The sequence below is a fragment of the Phalacrocorax carbo genome, chromosome Z (assembly GCF_963921805.1).
Source record: "Phalacrocorax carbo chromosome Z, bPhaCar2.1, whole genome shotgun sequence".
NCBI classification, from domain to species: domain Eukaryota; kingdom Metazoa; phylum Chordata; class Aves; order Suliformes; family Phalacrocoracidae; genus Phalacrocorax; species Phalacrocorax carbo.
This window is the reverse complement of record NC_087548.1, coordinates 10,810,052-10,836,100: the sequence shown is the minus strand read 5'-3', so window position 1 is coordinate 10,836,100 and position 26,049 is coordinate 10,810,052. Positions and strand designations below refer to the sequence as shown.

At 39.7% G+C, this 26,049-nt stretch overlaps 1 protein-coding gene across 3 annotated transcripts in view; it reads left to right on the top strand.

The window, feature by feature from the left end:
* The window catches only part of KIAA1328 (KIAA1328 ortholog), a 178,132-nt gene that overhangs the window by 125,882 nt on the left and 26,201 nt on the right, over window positions 1-26,049 (top strand). For 2 of the 3 annotated variants that reach the window (XM_064438288.1, XM_064438287.1), the window contains 2 exons: window positions 14,460-14,644; window positions 21,620-21,728. In XM_064438288.1, coding sequence (XP_064294358.1) covers window positions 14,460-14,644; window positions 21,620-21,728 — 294 coding nt within the window. The remainder of the gene's footprint in view (window positions 1-14,459; window positions 14,645-21,619; window positions 21,729-26,049) is intronic. The other variant, XM_064438289.1, reaches the window with a different exon arrangement.

Here is a 26,049-nt window from a genome sequence, read left to right as displayed (position 1 = left end):
TTTTTGCGGCTTGTTAGACATGCAGACATCTTTCTATGGTGATGTGCAAGCACACTTCTGTGTTTTTGTCCAAATATTCAATGCAATTAAATAGACGTGCAGAGGAACACAGACTCGCAGCTCCCCCTGCTGTCCCAGGCATACCCAGGTTTGTTCACACAATCCCCCCCTCCAAGTAATTTAAAAATTAAATGAAAATCACATGCAAGCATGCAGCTCAGCCACCTCTGACGTGACTCGCACTGGCCCCATTACTCCAGTTTTTGAAGGGAACTGATAGCAATGGTAGCACCCATTTTGTTCCCTGCTTGGAATTTTCTTGTCAGTTGTTTATGCCGGCGTGTGTCACCTCCCGTTACTCTTGTCCTGACCCTCTGGAGGAGAAACTGTCACCAGTGCCGCAGATGGCTCGTTGTCCAAGATATCCCAGGCTTCAGTTCATCTATGAGATGTCCTTGGTCTCTTCAGGTGCGTCTATATTGTACTTCACCAACTTTTAGGAATGCATTGAATACAAATTGTTGGGGGTTTTTTTCTTCATCTATTTGCTGTTTTGGCAGACTGGCACATTAAATTGGGCTTAAATCAACTGTGCTTGCAAATGGCCCATAAAATCTGTGTATCTGGAAGCTGCTTACCCACTTGTTAGTGCTCCTTTTAACACCCAAGTTACTTTCTTGTTCCAGATAATTTTACACTGAAGTTTGTGTCATTTTTAGATAGGATATTTGTGGAGCGAACACTTGTTTGGCCGGTAAAAAAAGTGCTTGCAGATCTGCCAATAGTGCAAACGCTGAATTGGGTGCAGACACAAGTTCTTCTTTCTTTCGTGGTGTTGTCTCGTTATATATAGGCACAGCATCCCTCCGACAGATGGCTGCTGGAGTCTGTTGTGACGTAGCAGGAGAGTATAGTTGGAGTTTGATATACATTTTTCCTTCATTAGTGCCACGTGCAGACTCCAAAGGTAACAGGTTTTCTTGTGCAGGGTAAAGGCTTCTGTTCTGATGTGGTTACTAAAAGCTTACTGCTGACTGGGGCATGGGGGAGCATTTTACTTATATCTATGCATGCCTTTTTTTTGTTTTTTAAAGTAGGCAGTGATTCTTATCGGACTGGAGAGCAAGGAGTTCATTTCCACTGACCTAGTTGCTTCACTGATCTCATTTTCAGGTTTACTTTCAGCTGTGGGACAGTTTTGAAGTTGCCTGTCTCAGATTTACCTGAATTATGTTGTTTCTGTTCTCATGATCACGTATGCAGCGCACAGCAGTATTACATCATTTCCATTACAGCCCAAAGTAACCTTGAGCAGGAAGCCTGCTGATAGTCTTGAGGTATAAGATGTAATAGGAGATACCATAGGTAATTTCTGTAGGCAGATGGAGCCAACCAGTAGCTGGGGTCTTCAAAAAGCACAGGAACTCTGGTGTTAGGAACACTGCTAAGCATAGGATGGCAATCAGTGGAAATAGGCTTGCTGAAACTCGAGTGCTTTGGTATTTTCACAAAACTTGCATTTCCTGCCAGTCTGATGCATGGGTATAGTTCTGTAATATCACATATCAGAACTGAAAATGCTTGGAGATTTTTTTTCTTTGGGTTGAAATATTTAAAATTCATGCACCTCCTGAAGGAGTTTGTTCCTTGCCAACACTTGCAGACAGCGAGAGACATTTTTGCAAGTCATTTGCAGATGCCTCCTTTACAGGAAAATGTAGAGACTGTTAGTTTACTGCCTGAATTGAATTTTGAAAACCTGAATTCTATTTTTATAAATTGGAGTGGATTACTTTTTCAGACGTATCATTTTGTTACTTTTTATTTTTATATGTAATCTTGGATGAAGAGAAAATTGTGTTTAATCTAGATATTCATATGTCCCGGAAATTTGTGAGTTGGAAAGGTTAAGAAAAATCTTATAAAACAAAATGTTCTGGAAGGTAGTTTTAAATTAGGAGATTTTAAACCCACCCGCACAACTTTCACGCCATTTAAAAGCTTATATCAGAACTGATGGGGCAGGACTAAGAACAAAAGCTATTGGTATTACAAAGTTAAGCAAGAAATCCTCTGTACCCTGCTGTTCTGGCCGTGAGCACAGCTGCACTAAGCTAAAACCCACTCCCCCACCCCTCTTGTGACCTTGGCTGCACTTCAGCACACAGAGGATTGAAGCAAAAGGCAAACTCCAGTAAATATTAGATTCTGCCACTTGCAGATATACAGACTACATATAAAGATAACGGCATGCGTGCTTTTGCTCGCTCTCCAGCTCTCACTTTCTTTGAAGTGGACTTTGTGTATTTGCCACTGACTTATTCTGACATAAAACTTTCCAGACCATACTGGTGTGTTGAGCTGAACTCTGTGGCTTTGCATGGGTGCTGAGGCTTTGCAGAACTACCCATTACGTTTATAACAGTGCTAATTTTTGAGAGCCACGCAGAGAAAATTTTAGATTCAGCCCAGCTGATTTGTTCTTCACACTGTTCCTGCAGTGAAGAGGATTGATTTTTGTGTTTCTTTTGATATTTGGCTTCCTTTCCTCTGGTACTCAGTGCTTCAGGCCTTAATCCTTTAACCTTGAATCTGAGCATCAAGGCTTCAGGAGGGATCAGGCCTTTTGATGGAGAGAGAACATCTTTTGTTGTACCAAATGGTTGGGAGTGGTATAAGGCAAGACAGCTCTCCAGACAGTATATATTTCTCTGTTGTGTTAAAAGACTATAAACAGAGGGTGGGTTTAGTGGGGATTATAAATAATCTAGAGGAAGGTGGGGTATTAGAAACAACAGAAAAGGGTTAATGATTTTTTCTTTAACATTTCACCAATAACCAGTCTATCATGACAGATGTGTACTGGGTTGCCAAATGCTATAGTCTGATTTGGGTAATGGTTCAAAGCTCAGCGTGTCATGGAAATGGCAGTGTGGTCCCTGATGGAGCAGGGGAAAAAAAAGCTTTTCAGCTTCTCAAAGGGCAGTATTTGTGGAAGCAGATGCTTGCTTGCCCTACCCAGCATAAAGAACAGTTCTGCGGGCAGCCGGGAGAGTTCGTACTGCTGGATTTTTATAGGATCATTAATTATATGTTATAAGGCAGCTAAGCATGGCATTCCTAACTCAATGAATTCCATTATGAATGGCCTTTTCATATTCTTCATCTCATTATATTAAATGCATGTGACCTAAAGTTTAGCTAAAGTTATTGTTCGGGTTAACTTTCATTTAGTGGTTGCCCTAATTTTAGAAACAGTATGATCTTTAGATTTTATGGAGAGACAGGGGTTTTTTATGCATGTTTTTGCAGCACTATTTTAGATAATTTCTTTTGGAACTAGGTAGGAACCTCTGTGAGGTGGTAGGAAAGGAATTTAGTCACTTCTTGATTTGCCTGAAGATTTCTGTACCCATGTCCCTGGATGACAACATCCAGTTACACGGATTTGGCTATCATCTCTCTGCCAATAACTCTTAAACCCCCTGCTCTGTTCCGTCCAGTCTTGCATATCTGACTGCCTCTCTGACACATAATCCTGGTTGTTTTGCCTTCAGATCATTTCTAATCTGGCCAAAACAGAACTCCTTTACTTTTTCTTCCGAATCTCTCTTCCCTTCTGATTTTGATAACGCCACATCCTCCCTGTCACTCAGACTCATAACCTTGGGGTCACTCTCTCCATCTGCATCTGGGCTGCTGACAGCTATTGCAGCTTCCTTCTCCTCTGCAGCAAAACATGCCCGTGGTGTGTCAACAGTTAAAACACCACCCCTTGCTCTTGTCCTTCATCTTGCCCCTTGACTAGTGAAAAGTCATCTTTGACTGCTCTGTATTCATTCCCTTCCTTCAAAATGAGTCTTCCAAATGAGGATCTTGGCTGCTTATTCAGATCTTGTCACCATTGCTTCTCTGAAACCCTCCTTCGAAGGCCAGCTGTCTACTGGCTTTGCGGAAAGTGGCAAAGGTGCTTCTTTTTTTATTTGATCTGCCTCATTCTCTTCTTTACTCTGCTCGTTATCCAAGACTTCATGTTGTTTTGGGTGTTGCATGAACTTTTGGCCATGTGCCCCTACCATGTACCTTAAATCTTTCTGACTTTTGGAACTGTTGAGTCACATCATAGTGACTCCTGCCTCCATTTGTCTCTTCTGACTATATCTTTCCTGTATCATGTCGTACGAGACCTTTTTGTTTCAGAGTTCAGAGGTTCAGATTTTCAGACTGCTTTTTTTCCTTCCTACCCCCAATCCTAATTTGATAAGTTTCAAACTAATCCATCTCTTTCCACTGACCACAAGGATTGTCTCTGCCCAGTAAATCCACCTAAAATCTAAATCATACTCAAAAGATATCACCAATAACCTAGGGAGAGATATTTACATATAGCTTCTAGCACATGCAAGAGGTTAAAACAAAACGATATGCAAGTATCTTCAGACTTCTGTCCATAGTACCAGGTATCACCTCTTTTTGTAATACACGGCCTTCTGTTTGACTGATGCATAGTTAATCCTTTTTTTCTCTTTAACTTTGTGCTCCTTAAATCTCCATCTATATCTTGCATCCCTTTTGTCAGAGTAATGTCTCTGAGAGATGGGCTAAATTTATATACTGGAATTTATATACTGGCTGTAGACTCAGTAAGGCTGAGATGGTTTGCCAGTACAAATAATGCAAGCCTCTAAACCCACATCATGGTGTCGGTCTGTCACTGGTGGCAACAGCTCCGGACAGACACTTCTTAACAGGTTATAAGAAACTTGTGCAAAGATAGATTTCCAAGACCTAAGATCAATAGTGGTAGCTGTAAGATGTCAAGAATCTCCTGTATCTGGGCTAACAAAAGTACATGGTGTATTTGTCATGTTCAGTTTATAGGGGCAGGGAATGGGCAGCCCAGAGCCTGGGCAGAGCCCACAGCTTCACTGCACACAGCCTCATGCCAGAATCTCTTCTCTTTGTTTCTTGCTGTGATACTGGACATCAGAGAGTGCCAACACATATCCCACTGATGTGTGCCTCTTAGTGAGGCAATGGTTTCTTTGTGGTTTCAATTCCATTATGTCTCTCTATTTCCTGAATATAAGAGTACAAAAAGTGTTGAATCTTTTCCATAAACATCATGGTCGAGCCAGTATTTGTTAGTGCTGTCACGTTCACATAAAATCCATACACAGAAAGGAAATCTTTAGTGTGTTGTGTTTGTGTGGGACCCAGGCCATGGTTTTTAGAGTTGCACACCATCAGTTAGGCATCTAAGTCTGTGTTGGACTTGCAATGAATACCTGATTTTTCAGTCACTAGCCGTCAAACATGTTCAATGAACTATGTAACTTCAGTGGATTCAAGGCAATTGAATTGGCCAGAATTGATATTTTAAACTTTACCAAGAGCGACCTTGTACATTTTTTGAGCATGGTAATCCACTAATCTGACTAAAGTCCAAAGTCTAACGTCTCTGTTTACTTCTTTTTGGGCTATAAGATTTTTTTTAAAAAGCAGATCAATAAATAATCTCAGTGTTTTCATTTTACTGAGCAATATAATATAGATAAGTACTAGTGTAGTAGTAAAGCATTAATATAGTCCTTAATCATGGAGTGACCACGTACCACAGGTGTGATTTAATAATGGAAAAAGGGCCAATGAAGTGTAAAGATGAATCAGGAGGGGTGTTTCCAACAGAGGTGGGATAGTGTATGACACGATTTTAATGGATCCTAGTATGAGAGCCTTTAGGATGCCATGTACATTTATAGTTACAGACCCGGTAATATTCTAATATGTCATTTTTTTGATCACTGTAAAAGAAGAATGAAAAACCACGAGGTATGTATTTGGCTGGGAAGCCAGTGTGGTGTGAGGAGACATGTTGGCATTATGTTAGAGCTGTCTCTTGTACCTGGACTGAGCTTGTGCCAACACAGCCTCTGGTGGCTTTTTGGAATAAGAAAAGCATTACAGTCCCCAGATTCACTAGTCCCAAAATTTGTTAAGACTTCAACAGTAACAGACCTATATAACCCTAAAACCTACTAGTAATCTGTGCTTAAAATCCTTGATTCAATCATCGTGTGATACAGATAAAGATGATTAGAATAAGAGGACAGAATTTTCATGGAAAAAGATGGGTCCTGTAAGGGTGCTGCCATGTTGGTTTCAGTGATAATGTTCCTAATCGTTAGAGAAATCAGATTCAAGGACAGCAGCCTTGGAAGAACTGGAAAGATAAAACCTCTGTGTTTGTTTTAGAATTTGATGCATTTATGAAAGGCTTTCCCTCCAACATATTGAGTGATATCAGGGGAGCTGTCAGTGACCTGGAAGTTTTTAACTTTATGTTCCTTCATTTCGTCACTTAGAAACCAGGGATGATAATTTATCATGCCAGTATCCTGAGTATTGAAAGTTAGCATCTATGTGCAACTTTGTCAATGAACAGAAGCAGCTGGAGGTGTTATGTCCTTTGTAACTCTTCTGTCTGCATATAGGCACTGCAGGATCCTCCAAAACTCTTATTTTCTGTGCGTATGTAACTCTTCATAATACCTGCACACAGGAGTGCAATCTTAAATATCTGTTGCTCTAATTAGGCATCTCTTCAAAATGTCTTGTTAGTAGGGCATATTGGAAACCCTGTGAGTACCTACTTTTCAACTCCTATTGTGTCCCTCATTTGCTATATTGTCACTTATCCTTAGCAAATGATTGCTCCATGATGTGATTCATGATCAGAAAAAGGGCTTTTGCAATTGCTGCTCATTTACTGAAAGCTCCTGTTATCAACACCTATCAGCCTGTCTGGAAACTCCTATGGAGGAGAGAGCGCTTATGTACTGATCGTCTTAGTGAAGGAAAACATAAGGACTCTTGCACCAAGCAGGTGGTTACCTGCACACTCAGACTGATTTCTGCAGCAACAGCTCAGCCATGGCCTGTTTTGCAGTGCAGCCCATCTACTGTAGAGTCTTTTGTCCTGGGTGGGCCAAGAACAATGCAAGGGGTGGTGCATTGTTCTTCTATGCATTTATCACAACCAAATTGCAATCTAATTTGGGGAATGTTTGTTCAGGAGATAGCTTGCATATGGCATTTTGATGGGCACCTTGTGAATGGGGCTGGCTCTCAGCCAAACAATAGTGATGCTGGATAAGGCATTAAGGCATTCACTTTGCTGAAGAGCATGTGATTCTCCTTCTGAAGGAGAGTGTGTCGCGGCTTGATCTACTGGAGAACTTTGGATTTAGTTCAAAAACTTTGTTTGTCCTAAACAGGCTTTTGCATCATTCCTTATGGTACTTTCTCTGGTGACAGCTAGGCAGGCTTTTCAGATATACAGACACTGTTTTGAAGGATTGTTTTTATACCTATGACTTGACATTTACATGACTTTCTTTTGTGAAGCCTGACAGCACTGCTTGCTGGAACGACAGCTGCTCTGCTCTGTAAGAAAGGCCAAACACACAATCACAGCATTTTGTCCTGGTAAAGCTTTACCAGCCTGTTTTCTGTGGCCATTTCTCTATGACTGTGTAAAAACCTTTATGTTGGAATTTTCTGTGGATTAAGAAGAAAAGAGAGAAAAGTAATCAGAGCTAATTTTGCTGTTTGTTAGGAAAAATAAGATACGCGGGGAACATGTTGGTAGGGAGTTGAAATATAGCTAACTTAAAGCAGAATGAGGACAGGGCTTCAAAGGGAAGGCATGAATATAATTTTAGGTGGAATTTAGCTTAGTACTTGCTACAAATAGACCTCTAACTGTGTGTATTAAGTGAAGTCCTGACTTCATTGAAGATAAAGGCAGTATTCTGATTGATTCAATGAGGCCAGGGTTTCACCTATGGCTGGTATGATCTAATAGGTCATTGCTAATTAAGAGCATATTTGGCCTCAATTCTTGCTGTTGGAATTAAATATCTGAGCACCAGTCACTGAGGGAATGGGGAAGGAACTGGTATTTGAGAGACATGGTCTGGAGACTGTGCTGTGGATTACTGTATGCTGGTACAGCTTGATACATGGAAAAGTTTTAAGCATAGTGGCCAGTATAACTGCTCCAAGATAGGAGGAAACTAAGCCAAACCCAGTAAGCGCAGAAGAGATCGTTCAACAGAGAGGAAAAAATAAACCCAGCAGAGAAACCAGATACACCCACAGGCATTAATGGATTCAAGGACACTGAGCCTGAAGAGGACTGTAAGAGATGGAAGCTCTGCATCACTCCCCAGCAACATATTGTGTGTATAATAACATGTAGATTGTAGGCAATCACATCTACTTTCTATGATGAAAAATCATTTTGTTACAGGCAGATTTGATAAGATTTATATTTCAGTGCCAGAACTCTCACTGGCTGCTGAGGTGTTCCCCTACCTGTCCCTGCCCTCCTGCCTTTTGCCTAGAAAAATATGTGAGAAAGGAGATGGACTTGGTCCCGAAGATCATGGACCTGTTGGAGCTGGTCCAAAGGAGGGCTGCAAAAATGATCAAAGAGGTGGAACACCTGTCCTGTGAGGAAAGGCTGGGAGAATTGGGATTCTTTAGCCTGGAGAAGAGAGGGCTCCAGGGGCACCTGCTTGACAGCTTTCAATACTTCAGGGGGGCTTAGAAGAAAGATGGGGACAGGCTTGCTGACAGGGCCTTTAGCCATAGGACAGGGCGTCATGGTTTTAAACTCAAAGAGGCTACCTTCAGGCTGGATGCAAGGAAGACTTTTTTTACCACGAGGGTGGTGAAACACAGGAACAGGTTGCCCAGAGAGGTGGTCAATGCCCCATCCCTGCAAACACTTACGGTCATGTTGGACAGGGCTCTGAGCCACCTCATCTAGTCCAAGATGTCCCAAACTCTTCTGTGATGTCAAAACTATAAATGGACATGCTCTCTAGAAAGGAAAGTAACTGTTCCTTCTTAACATGCACTGGGTCCCAGCATTGTCATTAACATGTTGATGCATTTAACATAAGCCTCAAAATGCCAGGTGTCATAATTGGGCCACAAAATCTTACTCCAGGCTTCAACACAGCCTTCAACATCCACATTAGACTAGGATATTTTACCTGCTTTTTAAAGGAAGGGAAAAATGTTAAGCTTAGATTTTTTCCAAGCACTCTATGTTTCAATATGATAGGCTTTAGATTTTTTAACAGTGAGTTTTTAAGGTGGTTCATCTGCTGACATGAGCAGATTGGTTTTGTGGTAAGTAATGGAAGGGTGGTGGCATTCAGGGATGAGAGATTGCCCTGTAATTCACCCTGTGAACTCCCCGCCTGCAAGTCTTATCTCCCTTCCAGCTCTACTCAGCTGTCCTGTAAATTTGTACACCCTATGCAAAGCAGGAGCAAGTGGACCAATCTGACTCCTCTTTCCCGTGTGCTGCTCTGCTGTCTTGTACATCTTGATGTGTTTCTCCCCTCAGCTACGCTGGAAAGAAGGTGCAGACTGTGTCCCCGCAGAAGAGGATCCAGGTTGCAGATGGAGATGTTCTAAGGAGGGCCATAAGCTCTAATTCTGTTCTCAGGGTTTTCCTTGTGATTAGCTCTAAGCAGACACACATGGTTTGTGCACTAATCTGAGGTGTCTTCTTTTGTCAGTGAGTGGAGTATTTGGGAGTTGGTTCCAGCTCTTTCACCTCTGCTGACCTGCTTGCTGTCCAGGGTCCCAGCTTCTTTACTGCATCAGTTTCTCATCTTCCTTGCCTTGCAAATTAGGGTAATCACACCGCCCTACCTGACATGGTGGAAAAAAACACTTGAGAAGTCTTTGCACTTGGTAGTTCTGGAAGTAAGGGCTTACAAAGAGTAACACAATACACTTTTGAGGGCTGAAAAAGTTGTGGTTGTTCAGGAGACCGTTGTTGTTGCTTCTTAGATTCACTCATCCGAAGTCTTCAGTCCTTTCTCCTGTGAAATTTTTTTTTTATTTGCCATGCAGCCAGCTTCCCAAACAGTCCCACTTTGGAACCAGTGGTTTTCAAAGTGTGGTTTGATAACTTGATTTAAACTGATCTAAATTTGGACCCCCGCTGAAAATAAGATCCTGTGATATATTGACACCTTCTTCTTTGTCCCAGCACTTGTGATACTGCTGCTTTATACCGAGCTGACTCTGGAAGCTGATCTGGTTGAAAACTCTCCCAGCCAAAGTGGCGGGGGGGGAAGCAATTTTAAGCCTGTTTGTCAAACTGCATCTGAAATAGTGATACAGGTTCCAACTACAAAAACGTATTGCTTGGGTTGTCTACTTATCACCAGTTTTGCATCATTAAGTGTTATGCATTCTTGGCCTGATATAATTGCAGCAGACTGCACACATGAACTGTTAATTATTTTATTTTTAAAACAGAAATTGCAGAACAGGAAAATAACATTCCAACATGTTTGCTTTTGGAGCTAACCTACCATTGCAATCTGTTAGTTTGATAATGGTTAAACTCACAAGCCCTTGCCTCAACAGGGTGCAGTAGGGCACCATTAAGGCAGCCATCTGTTGAACATATATACTGGAGGCATGAATTGCCTTTCATTTTGTATTTCTGGCTAGTTATAATGTAGTCATGTTCTCTGGATGCCACTGATCTGCACTGAAAAATGCATGGAGAGATCAGAGTTCAGTGAAAGGTGAGCATACAAATTTGGGATCGATGGCTGGGAACCCGTCAGATGAACGGTAGGTAGAGAGCAGGGAAGGGACAAAACCTTGGGGGCATACACATGCTGATAGTAAATGCTACTCTGTGGCAAGGGTCTTAGTTGCTTGAGTTGCTTAGTGTTTCAATAGATCTGTAAAACTCCATTTGCAGACCAAGGCTACCATTATGTTGGATTGATTCATCAGGATGAGCAGCTAAAACAAGTTAAATTCTCTCCGAGTTTTCCTGCATTAATTTAAAAATGAATTTAGTTGGCTCTAAATGGACATTTGGTTTAGTATCTTGAAGAACTGACTTTCCTCTATTAAGGCAGAATAATGTATCTATATGGTGCCCTAACTTGAACAGTACATAAAGATTAGTAAATAAGACCCCATTAAAAATACTTATAATGTAAGTAACATGGGTCCCAATAGCCTTTCTAATGTCCATTAATGCTCATTCTGAGGATCAGAGCTCATTTTACTGAGCCATTTAGTCAAACCATGTGATTATTTAGAAAGTTAATTCATGCATACTAAAATCTAGCTTAAGTAATGCAGAGGGTAGGAGGTAAAACTCTATGGAGACGATAGTCCTTTTTGTTATTTAATGATCAGCCATAATTAACTTGCAAATTTGAAATAATTAGAACAAATTAAAGGTATTTAACTTTGCCTCCCTAAAGAAAAATTCAAATTGCACCAAATGCAGCTTTAAATTATTCAAGTCTCAGAGGTCTGTGCTGGGTTTTTTTACAATGCCTTTTCTATGATGAGAATACCAATCTGCTTTTTGTCAGAAAGCATCCTATCAAGTAATTGTTCTTTGTGCCTAATAAATGACAGCTATTCTTCTTTGTAAAAGTATTTCAGTCTCTGAAGACTACATCAGCATTTCCATGGCATTTTAATTCAATAAAACAAAAGGTTAATGTTTTTCTACTTTTTAAGGAATGCAAATAATAGCAGTATTCTATGGGTCTTGAATGACATTTAAAATTTGCCATTCATGCTCAGCAGGGATATCGCGATATGAGGCTCAGACAAAATGGAAGAAATGTTCAAGGTGTGTTTTCCTTTGTTGGTGATATACTTCAATATTCAAAAGGAGGCAGCAGTGCTGAGACTTGCTGCTTTTCTGGCCATGCTACTCTACAACTCCTGCCTTAGTATATATGTTAGGTAGGTTAATAAGGTCTTTATGTAGACAGTCTTCTCTGTGGTGTAGTTTCAGGGAATAATGTGAAAATTCATTGAATATCGTGGTGCCCTGCAGGAAGTCTTACTAACTATGTTGCATTTAAGTGATATGATGGATTGCTGGATTTGAAAATAGAGAAGGACCTGCTTTGTCACTTAATCTCTCTAGCTGTACATAACTGATCCCTTTGGACCGTATGTTATTTTTAAATTTTCCAGGTTGCACTAGTCACATCATTCATTTTACTAATTATTTCACAGGTAGATGAGTAACTATGCTCTGAAAGAGACCTTTCCCCCCCCCCCCCCCCCCTTATGTTTTCTTCACTTAATTTTGGTACATTGTTAGTTATTGAATTTTTGTATCTCTCTACATTATTGCTTTCCCTCTGTGGAGTGAACACCTCCCAGATTAAGTGCTTGTCATTTTAAGATTGGACATTCTATCCTTACTTGATCAAAACTTTGGTGTGAGCTTTCTTTTATTAAATACTAAAGAACCAGGCTCTAATTAATTGTTTAGTGAGCTATAAATGCAAATACGCTTGCTTTTGTTATTTCCTCATAAATAAGCTTCCGTAACTTCTTAGTGTCTGTTTCTGTTGGAATTGCCTCTGCCATAGCATTATTTAAACCAGAACTCAGTATTCTAGAGGTAACTGCACCATGTAAAAAGTATTGTAGGGAACCAGTCGAGTAATCGCCTCCTTATGTACAAGGCAAAGGTCACTTTCTTCAGAGAAGATCTGTAGTTTGTAATTAAATGTACTTTAAAAACTCAGAAAGCATCCAAATAATGACAGCCTTAGTGTTTTTTAAATGCTGTTAATCATACAAGTATAGGCAAATTGAATATCAAGTCCTGTATTATCAGAGAAAGCTGGTCAAGTATTACACCTTTAAGCCTCTTTAAATAGTTATTAGGTTCCAAACCCACCCCTTGCTGTACTCTGGGTTGCAGGAATTAGTAGGTTAATAATTTCATATAATTCCAATAAGATACTAATTTAGTCCACCAGAAAATTTAATAACACTTTGCAATATTGTTAGTGGCTACACAGTTTGAAGCCCTACAGTAAATGGAGGTTGTTCAGAGAAGCTTTATCCAAAACTTCAGCCAGTTATTACAGGTCATAAGCCATTATATAACGTTCTGCATTAATAATACAGGAGTAATACTAATTGTCCAACAGGCGCAGTGGGCCCTATTAAACAATGCCTCATACAGCACATTGATTTGAAACTTTTAATTTAGCTATCGTTTTCTGATGGGAACATCAGATATCTGCTTTTTTTCTCAGATGCACAGTAACTTCAGTAGTGTAAGCTTTTAAGTAAAAGATTCTTGTGAATTGGCCTCCACAAAGCTGTATCCCAAATAACACAAACTCAGTGGCAGTCTTTGGGTTACCCATGTAAAATTGATGCTTAAATAGGAAAAAGATTTGTTTAATCTTCTGTTAACTTAGGAAAGCTTTATGTCACTCCCACGATTGCAAGTAGAGCAGTATAATCTTGGGATGAATTGTATTCCTTCATGTGGATGATCCAGAGGTTGTTTTATGTTTTTAAACAGGGGGCTAATGATGTATATGTGTTGGGAATCCTCATTTAAAGCAGCAGTTGTTTCCCAGAGAGCAGAATTTGAAAGCAGTGGGTTATCTTTACAGAGAGGAAGACTGGTCTCCGTAGCCTCCTGTCTTCCCAAAACGTTTTGTGGCTGCCTGTGACCGTAGAGACTTGAGACGTGCGTGCTCCACATCACCAAATTTGCCTCCTGGCTCTATCTATGCAGTGTTTACAAACTTGTGCTGGAGTTTATCTTGAACCGTGATGGTTCTGGTTAGCTTTCACTTTTCTTACTCTACTCAAACTGCTGCACTTGCTGCACCAGATACTCTCCCACCAGTTTGCTCATACATTATCTATCCTGCTTACAAGTACTTTTGTTTATTAATTTCTCCTCTTTTTGTCTTATTCACTCTTATCCCTTTTCTTCTTGAATCAATGCATCACCATCCCTGGAGGTATTTAAGAGTACATGTAGATGTGGTGCCTAGGGATGTGGTTTAGTGACGGACTTGGCAGCATTAGGTTGGACTTGATGATCTTAAAGGTCCTTTCCAAACTAAATAATTCTATGCTTCTATGATATGCTTCCCTTATGCAAACTGTGACCCCAGTTTTCTCTTCACATAATCTTTTCTGTTTCCCTTTTTTTGTAGCAAAGTGAGCACTTTTTTGAATTACTCTTTCTTCCAACCTTGCTCCAATGTGCTGGACAAAGTACTTTATGTATCTTCATCCCACTTGTCCTGTCCTAACCACACAGGAAATCCAGGAGCTAATGTTTTAAGGAATGTGCCAAATGCCACAAAACTCCAAATAAAATTGTCAAAGTGCTGCCAGCTGCTGATGACCAAAGGCTTCTGGTAAAGTAGGTTGGTAACTCTTCAATCTTTAGGCATCCTGATTTCAGACATTATAAATGGATTCAACAAGAAATCAAACATCAGCATGATGGTAACACTTCTGGAGAGTGAAAGTAGGGGAGAGCGCTGGGTGCAGTGTTAAAAGGGCTGAATGAGTCATGTAATACTGTGATCTTTCTTTCCTCCCAGTGTACCAGTGTTGAAACATGAAGATTATTTTCCAAGGACACCTGCAGTGAGCAAAACCTCCAGAACACCGAGGAGTAGTGGTGGGAGCAGTTCGGGGAAGAAAATGGTTGGTTTTGGTGCAAACGTGGGAGATGGGCAAACCTTTTTGATGCAAACCAAGAAGGAAGGCACCAAGTCAAGGGAAGGTAAGGGGGAGCATACTGTATTGCAGGGCCATGAGTGTGCTGATGGCATTTAGAAATTGTATATATGTGTTCAAGAGCATATCAGTAAAATGCACGATTAGAGGGAGTGGATTGCAAGTTGCTTAAAACAACCCAAGAGAAGGCAGCTACGTTTAAAGTAATAAAAAGCATAGAAAGCCTTGTAAATAACAAGTGATCTTCTTGGCTGATGTTCCTGATGGAAGGGAAGAAATAGCCCTTTAATCTCAAAAAGCTACTTCAACAATTCTTTTTCTTTTCCCAGCAAGCAGAGAGAATAAGTGCAGTGGGGGTTGCTCTTGAAATGTAATCTTCTTCACATTCTTTTCCTCCCCAAGTAATGGCTCCACCATCACAACCTGATATTTTGGCACACAGGGATGTCTGTATGGCTGAATCTATCCTGCTTTTAGCTTAGCACCTCCAGTTAAGGAGCAGAGAAGCAGCCCTTCTTAGGAAGAGAAAGAGTTGGGAACAAAAGCAGCTTGGATGTTTCACTGCCAAGCCTTGAACATAATCCTTGGTTCAATTATGAGCTAACATTTTTTTTATTTTAACTTGTCAGCCAGTTTACCGTATATGTCAGCATAAAAATAAAGAAAATGGCAAAATGAGAAGAAATGTGGTGCCGTTCTCAAAGGAACAAATAACTTGTGTTATTGGTTAAGACTGTACCAACATTAAAAAGCAGTCCCTGTGAAGAAACTTTCAAAAGGGTATCATCAGCCTGGACCCAAACAGTGGCTGAGGTTAATCTCTTCCAAGGCACAGCTACAAAAGTTGGAAGCCTGTAAAGGGCTTGTGTCCAAAAAAATCAATTTCTAATTTGAAACAAAATCATTTTTGACTAACAGGGGTTCAGGACCCATTACTTTTGCTGTATAGTCTGCTGACATTTCACACTTTCTGTTGTGCACAATGAATCCTAATAGTCATTTTATAACATTGCTACACCAATCAATTTAAGCAAGAGAAAGCCGTTACAATTCTGCAAAGTTTCAGGGGCAATTTTCACTGATGGTTTTCTTTTATGTTTTTTTCAGCTATCATTTTTTTTTTCTTCTCTTTTCCCCTTCCTTCTCCCCCTTCCTTCTCAATACTGTAGTGTTGAAATTGAGATTTTTCACAGTAGGAGGATGTGTTTTGTTCCTTGGATAGGGATAGTCCCCCAAAAGTAATTTATTTTCCATAGATTTTGAGGAAAAAAATCCAACCTGGCATCTCTTTCAGTCATTCATTTCGTTTTGTAGTACTTAGGAGAAGTTACAAGCTGCATCTGCCTACTGCACATAGCAACTGAGCTGCACGTGTGCTGATTTAGTGATCATAGTGGTCAGCATAATTTCTGAAGATGGTGGGTATCTTTTGCAAACACTTACTGGGATTGCTAGCTTTGAAAAGGTAGAGCTGCATGGCAAAATATAACTTATAAACATTGGCCCTTGCTGTGATACCAGATAAAGTTCAGAGAAATGCTTTCAAGCTGTGGAACAACCTCAGGTCTATTACTGATTTGAATGCCTTGTTTATCACAAGGCAAATTACCTAGCGCTAATCACTGAAGTTGAAGTCTTCTGTATTTAGTACCTTTTTAATTGGCTTCCCTCTGTTATATGTTTGGACTCCTTTAACAAGCATACACACATACTTGTAAACTGTTTTTTCCATCTTTGGAGATCACCAGGGCACAATGTCAAGTTTCTTAATTCTAGTTAGCTCTGGACTTAGCTGTCTCTGTCCTTGCTTCTGCTGGATCTTCCCATCTGTTGCTGTCCTGGGATTTCTACTTCAGAATTTATTTTTTTATTAGGAAGCAATTATTTAGCATATCACAAAAATAAAATGAAGGATGCTAACATTGTTTACTGTGGCAAAACTTATAAAAATATCATATTTGCCTTACTGCATCAGAGTGCTGAGCCAGCAAGCCTGGTGGACTGTCTTGGACAGCATTCAGTACCTATTGTGTCAATATGAAGTGATCCCTCTACCAAAGAAGTACATTTACCTGAGCTCTAGCTAAGCCATGTGATGTGGGAAAGGGGCATGAAGCCAACAAGTTAACATCTTGAGGCATGAAACTTGATGTTATTTAGCCACATACTTTAAGGTGGCCTTTTGATCAGAAAACAGCATTGCTGGATACTGTGTACAGAAACATGTCCACTGAAAACTTCTCGACAGTCAGATGTTAACATATTGCTACAGAGGTTTATTTTTCTCATGCCTTGATCTGTCATGTCTCTTTAAATTGTATGTTCTTCAGGATGGGGACTTTCTCCAAGCATACCTTAGTGCAGTGCCAGTGCTGATGTGTGCTTTTTGGGATCACTATATAATCTCCCTGTACCACTGGGAACAGTGGTTGCATCTGGGAGACGGTGCAACCCGTGATAGTGTCCTTCCACAGCAATGTAGTTGTACCAAGTTTTGGTGTTGTCTTGTTCAAATACCTTTGTCGTCTTAGATTATTTTTTGTTTTAGAAGATAAAATGATTAATCAGGAAGCCATTCCCATGCTGGAATGCTGGAAGGCTTTACTGCGCACAGGACTGCTCACTTACTATGAGTGCAGTGAGTTTGGAAAGGGTGATTTCCTAATAAGCCCACTTTTCCTTTCCCTCTGCAGTGTTTAGTAGTGGGAAGAAGAGCATTGTTAACCTGGTCCCATCACCTCATGGAGTGAAGGGGGCACTTGTGCTCTCTTTTCGGGGTAGAAGCTTACTGGGCCAGCTTAGGCAATCAGCTTTTTGTTTTCCCACTGTTGCTTTTTGTCTCCGATTTCTGTTTACTCAATTTTTATTCCTGTGCTTTAGCAGGTGTTTGTGTCTTGTAGCCAAACTTTTTCAGTGTTACCAGCAAAACTTTAAGCAGACAAAGCAATCCTCAAGTCTTAGATCTTTTCAGCAGTAAATTGTTTTTATTGGTGTCACCAGCAGCTATGTCAATTTGTACTAAAATCTAACAACTTGTCTAGTTAAAAAGCACTGGAGTACAGAAATGTGTGTTTCTCTTCCTTCCTGCCCTGGAAAATACTGGTTTTGGGCTGAGAAACTAAACTAGATTCTATCCATTGCATTCTGCAATATTGGGCACTTCTCTACATTTACTTTTAAAGTCTTCCTCTTCACACCCCTCCTGAAATATCTCTGCATTGAAACAAAGAACAAACTATTTTTTCCTTTGTATCTCTTTTGGGGACATAGCATCTGCATGATAATGTATAGCACGCATGTCTTTCCTTTCCATATGTAAAAGAAAAAGCCAGAGAAGGAAAATTATTTTAGCTCATAGAATCTATACTTTTCCAGGGGCTGATTTTTCTGTGGAGTGTTTGTTTTTAAGTAGGTTTTCTAATGTAGCTTCTTAGGGATTCAGAATCTGGAACTTCTTCCCTTAAGGGAAGACTCTTCCCTACAACCAAATAGAGCAATTAGTTAATATTAGTGAAGTGCTTTGAAGCTGTGAAGTACTATATAAATGTTAAGTGTTATGAATATTAGTATTATTCAATTCATAAAGATTTCTTTCATGATTATCAGCCTAGATTTCCCTTTGCTTACTTTCATCCTATTACTGCTTGAACCAGCCTCAACTGTATATCTTCATTCTTAGTGTTTACACTTTCAAAAGTAGACTGTTGTACTTCCCACTTTCTTCACATTTTAGTTGTCTGTTTCTCAAGCAGAAATATACTGCCATTTGAATTTTCTCAATTGAGTTCTTAATCTACTTTAAATCATTCTTAGACCAAGTTAACCAAATTGAAAGTAATATTTTAACATTACCATTTAGAAGACATCTATGATTGCTTTGGGGGTAGCTTACATCTAGTTTAGTTTTTGCTATACTTTGCTACTCCAGGTTCTCTCGGTGTCAAAGTTTAGATTATCACACCATATATGAGCTTTGTTTTTTTCCAAGGGTGAATGTGTTTATTCTTTTTCTGTGTTTCTTGCTTCTCTAGATCATCTACAAGGTCTCCAGTCTCATACTGCCTTCCAACACCTGCAAATCTAATTAATTTGCTGTCATTTGTATCACCCCAGTTCTCTATGACTTTTCATAAATAATTACCAGTCACTTCATAAATTCATTAACTAATTCCCTTTAGCCCTGAAATATATATCCTTCAGACTAAAGAATTTGTATCTTTTTTTTCCCCCTGATAATTTCTTTTCATCAGCTTTATATAGGCAGGTATTATACATCAACATGGTCTTCATTATCTCCTACTTGCCAATATTCCCTTTCTTTATTTTTTTCTCATAGTATATTTTAAAGTTATTAGTAGCTTGGCCATTTTAGGATCATTATTGATTTAATCTTCTTTGTATATTCATAGACCTGCTTGCTTTTTGGTGTTCCTTTTCCTTCAATCGACTTGCATGCCTTTTTCAGTATGCATTTTTAAACATTTTTTTGTTTAGATATGCACTTATTCAGGATTTCTTGCTACCCCTGATTTACATCTGTGCAGCCTGACAGCGCCAGTATATTCCTACTTAGTTCTTTTTCTTGTTTTCCATTTCTAACCCTGGTAATATTTTCAAACTTGGGTCTTTGAAAAGTCCCCTTGAGGTTGTATTGGTCACTTGCAAGTCCATGTATTTTATTTTTTTTTTGAGAAATACGTCTACTTTGCTATGAATATAGTATGTTGACAGTGTGCCAGCCTTTTCTCATGTTAGGAATTGAATATATTCTCCCATGCTCACCAGGCTTTTATTACTTTGGAATTAGTTTCTTAAAATCCATCTGCCTCATTCCACTGTCACATGAAATGATTTCTAAATATCTCTTTTTTGATCATAAAGCCAAAAGTCTAAGCAAGTGGCTTCCAGTCTTTATATGCATACCTACTCTTCTCATCATGGATTGGCACACTATCAAGTTACCAGGGACATGCAATCAACATATATCCCCATGATATTTCTAACAGTTACTTCAGTGGTAATTAACTCTTTGGTAGACGAGACTTTTTCACTTCATGGTACTGAAGCATGGTGCCTTATAGCAGGGCAACAAGAACCCATTTCTTTTGTTAGCCTCCCTAGAATACACCTCAAAACATGTGGTTTAATTATATTGTATTTCTTTGTATACATCTTAAATCAATGCAGTATTTTAAATAATCTTAATCCCTTGGACATCTGTAAGTTTTTTGCTGAAGCTAAAATTACAACCTTGTTGTGTTGCTTCATGTTTTGGCATGGATGGTATATAATGTTGCTGTTGACAGAGCTGAGAAATATTTAGGCATGACAGAATTACTTAAAGAGCTAAACACTGATTTTACTTTAATTTTTGCTGACACATGTAGTTTTCCCTATACTCTACTGTTTAGTTAAGTGATGTTGGTTGGACAGAGCTAATTAGGCTAGACTTAAAAAGGCCAAACTCACAGGCTTTTGTGTAGTAGACCAAATTACTCCTGATTTGCCTATTCCACTTACCTCTGACTACTTGTCTGCATGTTGTCTAACTAAATCCTATCAGTTCACAGGTGGGTGGGTGAAAGGTGCAAGGCTGGGGGAAATTGGCTGGACCACTAGCCTCAAAGGGTTGTCGTCAGTCCAGCTGACAGCCCATTGCCAGTAGTTAACTGCTTAACATCAGCAACCTGGACAGCAGGAGAGGATGCACCTTTAGCAAGTTTGCAGACAACACCAACTGGGGAAGCAGTTAATATGCTGGAGGGTAGGGACCAGTATTCAAGAGCTTGACAGGCTGGGAAAATGGTTTGACAGAAACCTGTTTAGGTTCAACAAAGGGAAATAACAGTTCCTTCAACTGGGTTGGACCAATCGCATGTAACAGGACCAACTGGGTGCTGACAACCTAGAACGCAGTTTTGCCAGAAAAAAACCTGACTGTCCTGCTGAACAGCAAGTTGTACACAAGTCAGCAGTGTGCCTGTGTGATGGAGTAACCAAACCTCATACTGGGCCATAATAGCAGAATTGTGGTCGTTGGGTTGATGAAGTGACACTTCCTCTCTGATCCACTCTGGTGAGACTGTATCTGTAGAGTCCTAAGTCCAGTTTGGGGTTCTGCAGGGCAAGGAGAACATTGACAAACTGTAGGAAGTCTAGCAGAAGCAACCAGGACAGTCCAGGTTAGAGCATATGACCTACTGGGAGAGGCTAAGAAAGCTGGGTGCATTGAGCCTTAAGAACAGGTGATTCAACACAGATCTTCCGGCTTTCTTAGCTACCTAAGCAGAGGGTGTAGAGAAGAGAGAATGATACTATTGGAAGTCATCAGCAACAGAGCAAGAGACAATGGGAAAAAGTTAGACTTTAGGAAATCCCAATTAGCTCTACAGAAAACATTTTTCACTGTGAGGGTGGTCAGACACTGGAACCAGAGAAATTGCCCAGAGAGCTTGGTTCACTGTCAGTAAAGACATTCAAAACCTAACTGGACAAGTGCCTTAAACCTTATCTTGTTGGCCCTGTTTTGAATGGAGGGTTGGACTACATGATCTCCAGACTTCACCTTTCAACCTAGGTTATTTTGTAATTCAGGAGTTATTGGGATGGGCTAAGAAGGAAAGGACTAACAGTTCTATTTTATTGAAAGCAAAATACTGTTACAGTGTTATTTACACTTGGAAAACATCTTGTTGTATGTCATGAGAACTGCATCTGTGAAACAATCTGAATCCTGTGGACCACTATAAGACATGACACAGTGCAAGTCTGTCAAACTTCGGGCAGTAAGATGGAAGCTGTAGAGTGTGACTTATTCTACAGATTTGATTCTATGTGATCCTGAAATGCATGCTGTGCATAGTACTGTCAGCTGATGAGTTCTCCGATTGCGATTTCACTATATACGGCACTCCAAAAATGTTGCAACTTTTAGTCCCAGTATTCTGTGATAATGCAGAATCACAAAACAGCTCTCCAAAACTTACTAGCCTCTGATGTCTGGTTTGTCTTCATTTCACAGGGATAACTTCAGGACCTAGGAAGGATGCAGCCGCATTTCCTGAGCTGATAGGCAGTAGCAAAGAGCTTGCAGCCACAGCCACATCACCAATCCAGCATGACAATTCGTGGTAAGCCACTAGGTAATCTCTGGTTTAAGATTCTGCAAACACAGCCATCTAATTCACCTAGGTGCAGGGAAGTGGCTGAATTTCTGTGATACTTCGTGTAAGCACGAGCTGGATAATATAAACTAAAAACTGCCATATCCTTCTGACATTTATAGTAAGCTTTAAATTGCTTGTTAGACTAAGAAAAGCAGGAATATGCCAAGTTCTAACGTTTTAATTTTACTTAGATTTTGAACAGAAAGTATTTTATGTTCCAAGCCCTGACACATTAAATATATTTGTAAATAATTTGAAGGGATGGTGTTAACCCCTGTTAGGTTTTAAATCCACTTGAAGATTTTAATCCCCCTGTATTCGCTTCCCCCCCCCCCCCCATTTTATCAAATATCATTTCTTTTAAAGTGTTTTGTACCAGAGTTATTTTATGTTTAATGACAAGCAACAAAATCACATTAAGTCAGCAATTCCTGATTATACTATATATCTGCACTAAATGCACTGGAAAAGCAGCATTATCAGTTCTGCTCCAATGAAGAAACAGAAAGCAGCATTGTTGTTAGACTTAGGAGTCTAAAAACAACTTCCCTTCTTTAGGCAGGATTACAATTCTAGTGGTAAGTGCCTAGAAAAACAGCATACAATCCTTGCTTTTCTTCATCATATCCCACATTTTCTCATAATAAAATCTTCAGTTAAGCAACAAAGCAAATGTGGATTAAAGTATGAATTTGCTATATTTTAGCCCACTAGTTCAATGACTTTGCAGTGGGATGACAAGAATGTATGACCGTTCATAAGAAGAGTTAAATGTTTCTTGGAGAATGAAAGGGCTTGAGTCAGATTTAATCTTCTGTTGGCCCAGTGGACTAGGAAAATGCATGCTTGATATCATCCCTGTATTCTTGGCAGCAGCTGGCAGTTTATTTCTATCTTCTGAGAGAACTTGTGATATATAATAGGTGAAAAACCACTATCAATATTGACAAATTTGTACTTACTTGCTATGGAAACACTTCTTTTTTTCTTCTGAAGGAAAGGATGATAATTCTGGGAGGATTTAAGAACTGAGATAGATTGGGCTCTGTTTCCCACAAGTAACTGTATGTTTAAACAAACAGAAACCACAAGATTGCCTAAGCATTTCTCTTAAAAGCACAGGTTCCCCTTACAAGATGGTATTATCAGATAAAGAGTGTGTAAAGATACTGCTTGATATGGTCTAATAGTGACAAGTTGAGATTCCATTCTAGTACTGAGGAGTAGATATAATTATTCACATCATACAACAACTGCTCAGAAAAAGGAATCTTATTCAAGAGGATTGATGGTCCATTCTTTTCCACAGAGGGGAGTAAAATATTTGTTGAAATATGCTGTTAGAAATCATATCAGATAAAGTGATCAGTATAAGGAGTCTGATTAGCTGTCATCCTTAAAGGTTTATTTTACCAGTTGATGACATATTTTGAAAAATCCTGTATTTCTGGGGTGCTCTCTCCCACACTTCCTCACTTTCTTTCTCTCATTGGTGCTGTAAGTATAATTGACCAGTTTAAGCAGCCATGTTGTGCTTTCCCTTACTCATGGCCTTCTCTAATTGAAAATGGTAAATGGACAAGTATTTCTGTGGAGTCCTAAAGCTGATCCTATCCTTCATCAAAAAACCTGCTTGGGCAGCAGGTCAGTCTCAATTTATCACTGAATGGTTATAAGCTTAGACTGCAGGTTTAACTAACTAAATTAATCAATATTGAGAATTATTGCTGCTTTTGTGCTACTAAAGTTAGGGTTTGTCAGCATGTTCGTTATAATCTGTGATTTGGGGGGAGTTAACAGCTTAACCACAACAGTTGGCACGGGTCTAAACTTGCAGCGCAAAGCCCTAGCCTAAGAGCAAATTTATTTATTCAGCAGTACGTGTAAACCTAATTACTCTTGACTATTTAAATTTATAGGACTAGATTCAACTCATGTTTGTGCCAGCTTTAACTAGCACAAACCCTGGCACCCAGCAGTAGCAGCAACGGAAAGCCTGCCAGGGAGAAGGTGTTGGAAAGCGACAGAAGCTCCCTGCCAGCACGAGGCATCAGGGTGCTACCGCAGCTTCTGGGGAGGGCTGGCTGGATAAGCAGGCATGGCAGGTAGAAGATGCGTTGGCTTGATTGCCTGTCTTGGCTAGGCTCAGACGGAGGCTTCAGTGTGTTACAGCTACTTCCTGCTTGAGGACGAATCACTGCAGTCCTACTTTTTTCTCTCTCTCAGAACGAATCGTGTCTGGGACAAGAAATAAGCGTCCCTAGAAGGTAAAGGTGTGTGCTAGACCTGTAGAAGGACCAGACTTGCAGAATGAATGTGCACCAGGTGGTTTCAGTGATATCTCTGGAAGAAAAATAGCATTTCTTTATCCAGCGTCCTGAGTTGGGCTAATAGTGGATTTGTTTGCCCATTGTGCTCCTATGCACGCCTGTCATGCTTTTTGTAATTCAGTCAAGCTTTGCATGTTTGGTTATCCAGTATTCTTAAGCCAAGTGTCTACACCTGCATGAGCCCCTTGAAATTATGTTCACAGCAGGTCTGGAAAGCTTTTCTGCTCCATGTGCTTATTTACCTGGACCAAGCCTCATATATTTGGAAAAAAAATCACAGGTGAGGTTAGGACTGAGCAAATTTGGAAGACTAAGTCTGTTCCTTACCTATCTATCAAGACTATCTTAAACATTACCTTTTTGTTGACCAGGGTAATCTTTTTCATAACAGTTGTTTGCCTAGAAGAAAGGCTCTGGGATTTGGCTGGGAGCTGGAAAGGGGAGATAGTGGCATTTGTAGGCTTTCATGTAGTAATGAAGAAGTTTTTGCTTATATTAGATCTTACCTTAGGTATAAAGTTGTGTTGCAAAACAGAAAAGAAACGGCTCTAAATCAAAGTATTAAGCTATTCTTTTTTTAAAAAAAAAGTGTTGTAAATTGTGCCTTGTGAAAGACCATTTAATTTGATTACAGCCCTGGTGCAGTTGTCAGGCTCTCCCCACGCAGAAACTGTTGTAGTGTTGAGTTTGGCACAGTAAGTCCTATAACACTGCAGATAATCAAGCACTTAAAAAGGCGCAGGCAAAGGTTGTTCTGCTCACCATGGAAACAGATAATTCTCCTGTAACATTTTTCACTTTGGGCATCAAAGAAGTGAGTTTAAGAACAGTTAGGTAAATTAAGGGATTGAGTGATAGTCTGGGATTTCAGCATTAAGCCTATGTTTTCTTGTTGCGGTTTTATATCAGAGCTTTAATGCTAGATGAATGCTTTGAGTTGGAGTGAAGTTTCTTGTAGGCATTAAAATAAGTGATTTAGAAGTCCCTGCAATATTAGTACTATATTTGAGCTATATTATTATCTGTTAGACTACAGTGGCCTGTTGAATTTTTTAATTTTTTTTTTTTATAAACAGATTGCATTGTGTAAATTTGTGTTTAGGGACATGTTAAAAACAAAACTATTTACCCGATTGCCCAGCACATCTCAGGTGAATGTGTATTCAGGGACTTTTAAGCAAATTAATATCTGATATAAAATATAATGTGCAGAGTTGTATACTTAATAATGCACACTGGAATAGTCTAGAGAAGATCTTTTATGCTGAGTGTTAGGAAATACGATAGTGATGAGATTTAAGCTTTTGCATACTTATGCAGTAGGTGCCTTTCAGATCTGTGTGCATGTTGGATGCTTAAATATGGATGTGCTCTTAAGATGATACTATGAAGTTCCTTCTCCTGTAGAGTCTAAGCAAGCAGTGCCAAAGAAATAGATAGGGTTTTTTCCCCCCTTGGGATCAGACACTAGTCAAGATTCAAAAGGAGGATGAGGAGAGGAAAGCTTCCATTCCATATCTAACTTAGGAACATATAAAGGGGTTAAAGTGTGTTTGGAGTGGGGTGGTGAGTTAGGTGTTGAATGTGGTAGGAGGTGCAAGTTTTGCCTACTCCATGGGAAAGTCAGCAGCAGAAAAAGTCCCATATAGTTCCATATGCGAGTGATAAAACCAGACGTTGGCAAATTAATCTCTCTTATTCACGGTGTAGGTTGTTAATTGTTCTCTCTGCTGGCTGTCGATATAATGTGAAATTTTCATTCCCCATTCAAGATGGAAAAAGTTGTGGCTGAAAATGTTAACATTTGCATTTTTATTTGTTGATTTATTTAAAGGACAGCCTCTCTTACAGCAATCCATCACTCAGTGACACCCCAAATATGAATAATGTATTGTAGACTTGCGGTTACAATGTGTAATAAGTGCCAGGGACAGTAGAAGAATGTTAACTATGTT